A 12,815-nucleotide genomic window follows, 5' to 3' on the forward strand; every position below is an offset into this window, starting at 1 on the left:
TTGGTGCTCGCTAGCTTTGCAAATTCAGCTATTGTTGGAAGCCAGCCAATATGAAACAAACTATTAAAATTACAAAAGGTAGCAGCATATGTTGTGTAAATGGTGAACTCATACAGCTGTCAACTCTTGTCATTTTAATCCGTTTCACATTTGCTAGCTACCTTTTAGATCGAAGCCCAAATAGAATGATAAAAGATAAGATGATAGAAGCCCATCTCCTACTGTAAATAACCTACACACTGTGTGTGTGTGTAGCCAGCCAGCCAGCCAGGTAGAAAAATGGCAGAAAAATAAAAGACGGACATCAGAGTATTTTTCAGTACACCAAAACGCAAAGTAAGAACCCTAGTAGCCTAATATCTCAAAGACTAGTTGATAAAATGTTCATAAGAAAGAAATGAAATTCTAATGGAAATGTTTCACAATGATATCATTAGGCAGAGCAGGCAACAGATGGCACACAGACAGCAGAGTTGGGGACAGATATGCAGGGACAGACTGGCAGAGACAGGGAGTCTCAGGTAAGTTTGTTGAGTCTTTGTTTGGCAACATTATGAAAGGTTCTCCATTTTTTTTACTTGTAAAATAGGAACATAATTGGAAAATGCCATGGATACCCCCACTCAACTTAAACTGGTGACTGAACTAAGATTTGTTAAAGGCAATGGTATTGCTGTTGTGATTAGTTGTGTAGTTTTGGGTACCGGTAGTTAGGAGTACGGCAAACACCTTATTTCTTTGGTTCCTCAATATACATTTACCATATTACAATGTAGGCTATGTGTTACAGCACTACTTTTGGTGTCCCCCTCAGGAATTGCTCTTGAGAAAATTTAATGTAATTGTCCCCTCCAAAGTTGATATCAGATTTTCGCCCCTGCATACACAATATCCTCGCACTCAAGGAACAGTGGAACAAACACTGCATTGTGCCCTTAGGGCTCGATTCAATCCGTAGCACAGAAGACCTGCTCTACAGCGCGATAGAAATGTAAAGGCAATGTTCGCGGAGACTGATTTCACGGTAAACACTGCATATGTCGGCCAAATCGGGAAATAACCTTTCAATTTCAATAGCGCTACAACGCTGATCTACAGAGCTACGGATTGAATCAAGCCCTTAGGCATTAAACTAGAGTGCAACATCAATGAGAAGACACATACTGAGAAGTATTACTTCTATAAGAAACACAAAATCCCTGTTGATACTTGGTGCTAACATGCAACCTTTGTCCTGATGATGTCCACATTTAGACCAGTGTAGACTATTAAAAGACCCATTGTGATCTGATTGTGATCAGCTCTTCCTGACCACCTCTGTAGTCTTTATCAATAAAGTGTAAACCGATCTGGATGGTCAAACCATTGAAATAATCATTATGCCGGCCTCTAAAATCATTGACAGGTAGCACAATATTGACTTATGGCATCAGTAACTGTCTTAAGATAAAGAAATTCATTTTATTTTTAAACAATATCTGTTAAACGTGCATACTGGGAGGCACCAGCTAATCTGATGAAAATGCGGACACAATGGAGGGATAAGAGATCCATTTTAATACAATGTGTAGAGGCGACCAAGGGTGAAATTAAAATGTAAGTGTTCTCGTCGAACCACAACGCAATTTGGAACATATCCCACCCCTTTTTCATGCGGCTGACAAGTGGTAATGTTAAATAACGGTATTGTTTTTTTGGCATTGTGTTAATTAGTAATAGGCTCAACTTTTACTGGTACGGCGTATCCCCACTATTTATTTTGCCGAACCGGCTTACGCAGAGAGTAGTGACCGAGACGCGTCCAGACAGCAGTGGACGCATCTATTCAGACTACATGTGATTAGGTTACACATCTAGTTGTTTAGTAACCGCTGCGCCACTCAGAAGGCCCTTCTATATTTCATTTCATTCTATGATTACACCTAGGCTATCAAAAATTGCGTGCACACAGGGAGTCCCGTACCGGTAAGAAATTAAATTTACTTTCACCCCTGGACGCAACAAACCTTGATCAGATAATATCACAATACTCACGTTAGCGCAAGGTGTCACTGAGGCTGGAGTTACAGAGAGGGACATGGTGAAATGAAATAATTTACCGCAGCCACAGTATCTTCAAGGTGTGTGTGATAATTGGGGAAAACCTGGCATAGATGCATATTGTTAGTGTGTGAGACAAGATAGTTATGCAGGCAGTGCAGTTTTTTTCAACAAGCACATTGAGTAGCCAGACATAGAAAGAGTAGCCAGCCACACAGCGAAATTATTGAATACCTTCCAAAAAATGAAAATGTGTGCATTCAGTGTATTGTTTGTTTTGGGGGATATTATCTTGGCCTATATGATCAGGAGAATTTTCTCAGTAATCAGGAGTATTTTCTAAGTAAGAGAACATTAATAAACCTTTTTTAACATTTAACCTGTCCTCTCTTGTGCTGAAAGTATTTTACTGCAAGATATGTTGCCACAATGTTTGTTCTTCAAATTAAAACAGAAATGGAAGTAAATAGCCCAAATAGTTTTTATTTTTATTAAAGGTTAAATTTCAAATCAAACAAATTGTGTGATGAGCAATTTTACAAATGGAAAAGTAGGTCTCTCAAATAAACAGAATAGATGCTCAATTAAGTTCTGGGTCCATACATGTTAAGAGAAGAGAAAACAACATCAGTTAAATTTGTGTTTGCAACTCTGTGAATTGCAGTATGTCATTTATTTAAAAAAAAAATACTTTAACATCTGACCCACATATTTTTTTTTTTAAGAATCTTGTAAGAGTCTGCTGACTTCAACAAGCTTCCTTTTAAAGAGGCATTTTCTCAGCCATCTGCACTACAGGTATGATTGAAGAATGAAGGAAGTGTTAATCATGGGCTTGGCTACACAGAAAGCAGCAGTTGACTACTCTGTTGTCAACACATTGATTAAATCAGTAGACCTGTATCAATATCTCTGAAAATACCATATAAGTATCATTAGCTTTTACAACAATTCAATCTGTTTTCTTTTATCATATTTTGGACCAGTGTGAGAGTATCGCTCCACTAGCCTACAGTGGGGGGGAAAAGTATTTGATCCCCTGCTGATTTTGTACGTTTGCCCACTGAAAAAAAAAGGATCAGTCTATAATTTTAATGGTAGGTTTATTTGAACAGTGAGAGACAGAATAACAACAAAAATATCCAGAAAAGCGCATGTCAAAAATGTTATAAATTGATTTGCATTTTAATGAGGGAAATAAGTATCTGACCCCCTCTCAATCAGAAAGATTTCTGGCTCCCAGATGTCTTTTATACAGGTAACGAGCTGAGATTAGGTGCACACTCTTAAAGGGAGTGCTCCTAACCGCAGCTTGTTACCTGTAAAAAAGACACCTGTCCACAGAAGCAATCAATCAATCAGATTCCAAACTCTCCACCATGGCCAAGACCAAAGAGCTCTCCAAGGATTTCAGGGACAAGATTGTAGACCGACACAAGGCTGGAATGGGCTACAAGACCATCGCCAAGCAGCTTGGTGAGAAGGTGACAACATTTGGTGCGATTATTCGCAAATGGAAGAAACACAAAAGAACTGTCAATATCCCTCGGCCTGGGGCTCCATGCAATATCTCACCTCGTGGGGTTGCAATGATCATGAGAACAGTGAGGAATCAGCCCAGAACTATACGGGAGGATCTTGTCAATGATCTCAAGGCAGCTGGGACCATAGTCACCAAGAAAACAATTGGTAACACACTACGCCGTGAAGGACTGAAATCCTGCAGCGCCCGCAAGGTCCCCCTGCTCAAGAATACATATACATGCCCGTCTGAAGTTTTCCAATGAACATCTGAATGATTCAGAGGACAACTGGTGAAAGTGTTGTGGTCAGATGAGACCAAAATGGAGCTCTTTGACATCAACTCAACTCGCCGTGTTTGGAGGAGGAGGAATGCTGCCTATGACCCCAAGAACACCATCTCCACAGTCAAACATGGAGATGGAAACATTATGCTTTGGGGGTGTTTTTCTGCTAAGGGGACAGGACAACTTCACCGCATCAAAGGGACGATGGATGAGGCCATGTTCCGTCAAATCTTGGGTGAGAACATCCTTCCCTCAGCCAGGGCATTGAAAATGGGTTGTGGATGGGTATTCCAGCATGACAATGACCCAAAACACACGGCCAAGGCAACAAAGGAGTGGCTCAAGAAGAAGCACATTAAGGTCCTGGAGTGGCCTAGCCAGTCTCCAGACCTTAATCCCATAGAAAATCTGTGGAGGGAGCTGAAGGTTCGAATTGCCAAACGTCAGCCTCGAAACCTTAATGACTTGGAGAAGATCTGAAAAGAGGAGTGGGACAAAATCCCTCCTGAGATGTGTGCAAACCTGGTGGCCAACTACAAGAAACGTCTGACCTCTGTGATTGCCAACAAGGGTTTTGCCAGCAAGTACTAAGTCATGTTTTGCAGAGGGGTCAAATACTTATTTCCCTCATTAAAATGAAATCATTTTATAACATTTTTGACATGCGTTTTTCTGGATTTTTTTGTTGTTATTCTGTCTCTCACTGTTCAAATAAACCTACCATTAAAATTATAGACTGATCATTTCTTTGTAAGTGGGCAAATGTACAAAATCAGCAGGGGATCAAATACTTTTTTCCCCCACTGTACCTATTGTTCCTGCAGATAATAGACAAAAAGTCTACCAGTGTACAACTGATGAGTCAGTCACTTTAACATCACTGTCTGGCACGTCCTGATGGAGTTCATATCAAAAATACAAACGAGAACTTTAGTTTACTTGTCCCAATGCGATATCATAGACATAACTACATTGTATGATTTATGAATGTAAAGGATATGAGATCGCCTTTATTCAGTCAGTTCCACACCATTTATAAACTAGTCAAGCTTGCTGTTCGTCAATCAAATCAGAGTAAGCCTATGCGCCACCAATTTGTGGCTGTGTACGAATTGCAAAGGAAAATAAATGAATGTGCCAGAAAACAATAGGCTAATTGGAATTTCGACTCATCATGACGACATTATATGGGACGTGCAAATTGACTCACAGACGATGAAGGAGCATCATGCTCTCACCCTTCGTGTAAAGAAATGTGACTGCAACCACAGCGTACACAACACACACCCACAGGTACCGGGAGGTGGGACAGACAGTCAAACCAGCAGTGTTTCCCTGTCATCGCTCACTTTGTGATTGACAGGCACCTGTCCTATCAAGATCGCTAGAAGCTCTGCTGCCTATTTTTCTGATATGCGAATTGAAAAAGTAGCCTAGTTAATTTAAGTGGAAAAAGTACCCGGCTTATAATGAGTGTGTAACCGGCTCTATAGCCGACAGCCAGCGCTAGTGGGAAAACACAGGTTGTGTTTTCTTTGAGTGTGTGTATTTGAGAGGGAGAGAAAGAGAGGGATGTGAGGGTGTGTGTGTACCTGTGTGTGTTGTGTGGCAGGGCCTGCTGTGTAGATGACAATAGCAGTGAGGACCACAGTTTCAGTCTCAGACACAGGGAAGTGTTGCACAGCCATCTGCTGTGAGAGGATGGGGAGGGTGTACAGAGCTACCCCTGTCATATGACTGATCACTACTGGAGTCAGTATAGACAGGATCCCTGAGCTGATGGAAGGACAGAGGAGGAGAAAGTAAATTCCAACCATCCTCCCCTCTTGGCCAGGTCTCCCTTCGGAAAAAGGTAATCTGACCTCAATTGGTGTACCTGGTTAAATAACGGTTAAATAAAACTAGAATCCCCAAGGTCCCAGAGGTCAAAGGACACACGCAGCAGCATGATGACAGCCAGCTGACCGAAGGTGGGCATGTAGTAACCACTGGAGGAGGCAAAGCGAGAGAGTGAGGGCATGAGAAGTATAACTGGTGCAGACGCTCCAGGAGGTTGTTCAGCTTCCCGTATATCCCCTCCAGGAGCCTGAGGATGAGGGACACACACAGGCTTATTTGCATGGAATTTTAAGAGTGAAAATGTCACCATAGAAATTACAAAAATGTTAATGTTTTCTGATCATCTGAATTGAAGCTTGGACATCAGTAGCTGACCTGCCGATAGTGGTGGTGTCGGTCTTGTACTGTCTGAAGGTGTTGATGCCCCTGACGGTGGCAGCCTCTGTGGTATCTAAGGAATGGGCCGTGGTCCCTCCAGGGCCTCCCGCTGGCCTGCTTCAACACCATCATGGTCTGGGCCGCGTAGCTGTAGCCCGACCTCATTCCTCTGGAGCTGGATGGAGAGAGGGCAGTCAGCATGACAGCCAGATAATTACACATGTTATTACTGGCTCGTCCTTACCTGACACAAATACAGAGGAAGGGACAAGCTGAAATGTTTGTGGTGTGCTATTATTAGACCTCTGAAAACATTTTTCCAAATCGAAGTACCTTCTGCAAGTATATCAAATTAATTACTCACTGACGTAACTACTGGCATTTGGACTTCCTCCTTACCTTTCCCTGGATGGTACACAGGTATACCATCTTCTGGCAGAAGGCTTAGAAGAGGTTGGCCAGGTCCAGGTTTGGCAGCTGGCCATTGAGCCCCTCCTTAACCAGGTGCAGACTGGTGATGATGTCAGTGCTGCCTGGATGGAGCCACCTCTCCCCTGCAGCGGAGACCAGTCACCACCTGGGGGACCCAGAGTGAGGCACAGTGGTGGCAGGTTTGGGGTTGATGGTATAGAGACATTGAGAATACATACAGAGTCCATAATGGTGTCTCTACGACTGGTGCATTTCAGGGTTACATCATTACAGAGATGCAGGTACTGACCAGTGGTGTTGGTGTGGTGGTATCCCTCGAGCCAGGCCTGCATGCCGATCAGGTCATGTTCATTCGCCAGAAAGATATCCTTAGCCCAGTGGATCTGACCTGAGAAGAGACCGAATCATTGACTGATTAATTAAAGAAAGAAGGTAGGGGTGTATGCTTGTGTGGTGCTTCTCCAATGGTCTGTGTAAGTAGTATGCTTACTCCTGAAGTACTGGGAAAGGCCCAGCCTGGTTGTTGTTGTTTCCCTCACTACAGGGGGCGCTCAGCACCAGGGCTTCAGTACGAGGGGCTCTGGGGGCCCGCAGGATCCCATAAATGTTAGTGCCATGCACCATCTGACCGAGAGAGACAGACAAACAGAGAAAAGGATGAGTGAGAGAAAGAGAAGAAATTAAAGCCTGAGAGGAAGGAATGCATCTGTGTGAAAGTGTGTGCGCACTGTGATCAAATTAAATGCATGTTTAGACATCTTTGTCTTAGCACACACTCGCATATCTCTCTTTGTTTTCATCGGGGAAGGGAAGTTTGCAGGTGAAGCTCTGAGTAAACACTTCCAGCCCTTGAGACTGCATAGTATACACCAGCCAATCCACCGGCATTCCACTACAGAGGAGAGGAAAGGAGAGGATGAGAAACGCAGAAGGAATGTTATGGGAGAGGACAGGGGGATTATATCATTCTTACAGCTGGAATTGTGATAGGTAAATTAAGCACTGAATGTCAAAGTTGGGGTTAGTGATAGGAAGGGCAGATCATTTTTCCTGACCTTAGTGATAGGCAATAGGAAGAAGGCTTATCAGGCTGACTCACCCTACTTTTATAGGGGAACAATTTAAATGATACCCTACAAAGTGGATTGGATACATCAAGAGGATGCCCAGTTACATTCCATTCCACAATGGATTCTCCCTCAGGATTCTACAAGGACTCACCAAATTGGTGCATTGAAACAGGTGAGAAGGTCGGTCAGGGCTCGCCTTTGTTTGGGTCAGACAGCAGTCCCATATTGTTGCCTTGTACCACTCACACTGGCTCAGCTGGACCCTTGGAATCTAAGACTCACACAATAATATTCAATAATGTAGCGTTAGCTTTAGCGCTCAACATCGTTAACCTAGCTAGTAGCTAACGTACCTGCTAACCCAATATTGATTGGTAAGATGTGTTAGCTGGCGTCATAGAACCAGGTACGTTGCACACGCAAATCCTGAAACGGTGTTTATTTTCAACCAAACAATGTGTCTTAATACCTCTACAAATGTGTAGTTATAAGCCAGAGCCTACCTCTCTGGCACAGTAAGGGTAACACCCAAGATGACAGGTGCAGCTAGGCCATACTGCGCTACATGTTTTTCCTCGTTTCTTACCGTACTATTGTGTGACCAACTCAACTCTCGCTTTAGAAAAAAAAAATCACTTTACATTTTGTTCAGTATACATAAATATAGATTACTGTTTGCCATGTATGACTGGCTCTCCCTGTTGGTTTGGAAGATGACCTTAACAAAGTTTCACAGAAATCCATTTAAAAAAAACACACAGTTCAGGTGATGCTACAAAGCAGTAGGTTTATTTTTGCTGACTGATTTATCTGATGTAGACCCTTATCTATGGCTCTCTGTCAACCAATCATCTCAGTCAAGTTTATGGATCATTCAAAACACAGACAGAACACATCAATGGGTTTAGATTACATTTTTTTATAAAGCATTTCATACAAAAGCATAACACGATTGTACAATAAAATAAAAATGTTTACTCCATCTGCTCCTCTACCTCCCCTGCCTTTCACGCAGACCAATCTACCCCAAAGTCCAAGCTACATCACTCTCCAGTCAGCGCAGACACCACCTGTAGATGCTGCCTCACCACCTCGTCCAACACTTTGCTGACGCCCTTACAGGCCGTCATTGCCGCCTCCATCAGTGTCTCTAGGTGGTCCTGGTGGAGTCGGGCGTCCATCTGTAGCAGGGCGATGTGCCCGCCACGGGGCAACAATGCCAGGGCCAGTGATGTGCCCCCTCCACTCTCTTCAGCATGGCACAGGTCTGCCAATGGGGTCTCATCCACAAAGCCCGCAGTGCAGGCGCACACATAGTCACGCATGGGGATGCCCGCATCGACTACTGCCAGAGTGGCGGCGTTCACACACGCGCTGTAGTTCCCTCCATCTGACTGCAAGATCTGAGAGGGAAGAGGGAGTGTGAAATGTTTCAATTCAAGTCAGGTTTTTTTTTTTAACCCCTTGTTTCAGGGTTCAAATTGATGAAGAAATCTCTATACCCGAGAACATGAAACTAACCAAACAAAACTTAAAAATTGGTTCCAAACCCCAAAGACAGGATAAACAACCACTTTCATTTCACCATTTTATGAATAGCATCAGACTCCACCACAACCCATTTCATAGTTCATTCATATCTGAAATAGTGTGGTACCTTGACATAAATGTCTATTTGAGAGCGTGGGTACAGATTAGTCAACACCGCTGCCTCGAAAGTCTGCTTGAGGTGAAGGCTCATCTCTGTGGACTTGCGATCCCCGTGGGGTCTTCTCTTCCTCTCCGCTGTACTGAAGGTCGCCATGCTGTATTGGCAGTTGATGACAGCACGGTCATGGAGGGTCTTGCTGCGGGAGCCTCGCACCTGGAGAACAGAGAACATTTGATTTTAAATAAACTCCTCTCGAACCCCCTAACTGCAGTCTCACTGATTCTTCAGTGAGATTCTCAATCACTGCATTGGTGGCAGCAGTGGTATACCCTCACGTTTTCTTGGACCATAGGTGGAAAGTGTAGTCTCCCTGTGTATACTACCATATCTGCCAAGAGGTCTGGACCCTAGGCACAGGTGGAAGTGCGCAGGGTGGCTAGTTTAGCTCTCTAGACTAGAACAAGGGGGCCGAACACATTTACGTTGGCTATGTTGGAAAAATTACAATTTGGATAAACAAATTGATCTGAAATGCTAGCCGAGCTGAAGCAATTTCCGTAGGTAATTAATCTCAGTTGTATGTTAGCATGTAACGTTAGCTAACTAGTTATCTTGCTAACACGCTATTTTAGCAAGAAACTTACTTCATGAGGACCATACACAACTGCCAGCGCTTTGGTATTTCCCTGTTCTATGTACGCAGACCCGTCAGCTTGGGCAAATACACCCATACGAGCTTGTACTTTCCGCAGTTCAGCAGCTTTTCTTCCATCAAGACGATATCCTTGATCTGACAATAATTCCAGGCCGGCCATATTTTTAACGTTTGAACTGGCGATAGAATACTACGCACGTGTGTTATACACTACATTACCCACACGCCCACTGGAGTAGATACGGTGGCTTTAGGCAACCGAAATAGTGATGTACAGTTCGCGAATGAGTCATTATTTTTGAACGACTCTTTTTACTGACTCGATTTTTCGTCTTTCTGCGTGACTCGTTCATTTCAGTCGCTCGTTTGACCTACTAGTGCTGGTTGCAATGAGTCAAACAGCAGGATTAATACACGCTCCTACGTCTCAGCGGCCCCAGAGATGTGCTCCAACCACTAACCGTCTGTCATATGAGCGCAGTAAAATAAATCATGAAATAAGCATGGAGAAGAACAATACATGTTTAGAACTGATAATTATTCACATGATGCAAGAATGAGTGCAATTAATTGATTATTGAATGTTATGGACACAGCCTCTTTGTAGAACCAACACATACACAGCCTCTGCTCAAATTACTCGAACTCGAGAACGAATCATTTGGGACTGTGCTTATCACCAAGCAATGCATTCCGCCAAGAGTTGTTCACAATATAGTCTTGTTGCGCCACAACTAGATCTCGTTTCAAATGTATCAATAAATAATATTATTTGTATGCCTAGCAATCAACAAATGTACATTGTTTAAAGCACACGTTTACAAGTCTTGTCACAAATGATAGCTCCAATATACCCCCTATGGTCATCGACTCGAGTTTTCTGTTCATCTTTCGCTGATAGGTGGTCCTGCGTGCTCTGGGTATTAATGACTCAAATGAACGAAATGAGTCGAACGATTCGTTCTTCTGACTGAACGAGTCGGAAAGATCCAAGTCAGTAATAAGAGCCGAACTTCCCATCACTAACATATAACTAAACCAAATACGATGTGGCGACCTTACCAAGACATTTAAAGTAGTGATGACCTTTTTTTAACCAAATCTCTGTTTGATGTAAATTGCATGGAAATGTAACCATTTTCCATTCACTCTTTTGCGAGCATGCGCGTGCTTTCTCATTTGTCTTATCACCACAAGCTCGCACTCATAAGTATCGCTTGAGTCCAACAAAATGGAATAAGGTTGTGTACAACCTCTAAAGACCTGCATCACTGTAGAGAGCTTTGCTATTTACAAAAGTACCTTTTTTTGTGTACCTTTGTGTTTATCCATGGCCCTCTAGCCGAATATGTACTTGGAGCCCTTTCCTGCAGTCCTCATGGGTGTAATATTATTTTTCCTAATTAATAAACATCATGTACAAATTTTTTTTTTTTAACAGAAAATTGTGTGTTATAATTCGTATGTGCTGTATATAAAGTGTAACATTTGGATGCAAACTCAAATTGGAGTACATTTGAACTCTATCTGATATGGTACCAGTGTCTCAATTTTTAAGCCCATAACCATGTGTGTGACGTATATAGTTTTGTTTCAAAGAAGATTTGTTTAAGACCAAGAAACACTGTGACCCTGATTTAGCCCACCGCAGTAAAAAGGTTTTAAGGAGCCTACCGTTCGTTAATACTTAAGGTCCAACAAGGACCTTCTTTCCAGAAGTAGACTGGCTATGGCAGCCAAATACTCCATCTAAACGTGAATAGATTCTCAATTGCAATGCGGTTCTAGAAACGTAAAGCCTTTTACTTTCATATCACATCAAACTAATTTTACAAACGCGAAATACACACTTACTGTACACTGTTTTACCCGGCTTTATCACAGTTGCAGCAGACAGTATTTTTCCTCCGTGACAACACGTTTCTGGCGGCCTTTCTTGCGTTACATACAGGTGTTCGGGACATGCTAGATAGATAATTAGCACAGGCGGTCCTTCTGTCATCCGTAAACAGGCGCTGTAACATGGATATGGCCGTGTGGGGACACTAACCCTATAAAAAGGTGTATCAATTATTTTTTCCCCCTCGCTGATATGAAAGATAAGTATTATGCTTACAAAAATGTACCGCAAGCGATGCGTGTTAATGTTCAGACTGAGCGTCGAGGCTCTTAATTAAATTCCCCCGTACAGAAGACGCCTTTGTTCAATAAACTGACTAATGTAATAGAACTGAGAGTCATGGAGGGCTAGTGGGCCCCATACTGAAGCAGAAGGAGCAATGAGGAAGTCTGTTGGTTTCACAAAAGCAAGTGAAATCTAAAGGAAAAAAATGTCTGGACACTTATACCATTTACATAAAAACATAGATTTGGTACAAAATAAAAGTGAACCACCCATTTAAGACTTTTGGCATAATGGTTTTGGAATGACATTCACAGGGAAGAGGGTTTAAGGTCTGTTCAGGGTAACTCCTAATTAAACTACACTGGTGTCAGGAGTAGGATAGCACATCCCTGACGAGTTTCAGGCACATTTCATTTTGGAGGCAAACTGCCATTTTTTCATATATAGCAGTCTACTAGTAAATCAGACCTATTCTTACTATATTGAACCGCTTCAGCTTCTAAAGAGCTTTGATTCCACATTTAACACATCTCCCATTACCATACAAATATTTTAAGACAGCTAAGGAAAACACATTTTCTTCAGGAAATGTAATCACTTGTGAATCGTATACAATAAAATAAAATGTTGATGGAATTTCCCGAATTACTTAATTTATAGCCAAACTCATTGTAATGCCAAAGCCATCTCATTCGACTGGGAAATTATGAAAATGATTTAACTGAGAGAAGTGGACATGCCAAACAAAACCTATGACATACGCGAAAGTGATAAAAAAAAAGTGAACAAGTACATGAACATTTCAGTCATGATGTGT

At 42.4% G+C, this 12,815-nt stretch overlaps 1 protein-coding gene and 1 pseudogene across 1 annotated transcript; both read right to left on the minus strand.

Moving 5' to 3' along the window:
• Positions 1-4,659: 4,659 nt before the first annotated feature.
• On the minus strand, positions 4,660-7,385 carry LOC106599651 (glycosylphosphatidylinositol anchor attachment 1 protein-like; annotated as a pseudogene).
• Positions 7,386-8,467: 1,082 nt separating this feature from the next.
• Positions 8,468-10,461, minus strand: exosc4 (exosome component 4). The gene is given in 3 exon segments (NM_001140832.2): positions 8,468-8,970; positions 9,225-9,431; positions 9,863-10,461. Coding segments are annotated over 3 exon segments (738 nt in total). The 5' UTR covers positions 10,034-10,461; the 3' UTR covers positions 8,468-8,610.
• Positions 10,462-12,815: the final 2,354 nt, after the last annotated feature.

Source organism: Salmo salar, chromosome ssa03, assembly GCF_905237065.1.
Source record: "Salmo salar chromosome ssa03, Ssal_v3.1, whole genome shotgun sequence".
In the NCBI taxonomy this organism is placed as follows: domain Eukaryota; kingdom Metazoa; phylum Chordata; class Actinopteri; order Salmoniformes; family Salmonidae; genus Salmo; species Salmo salar.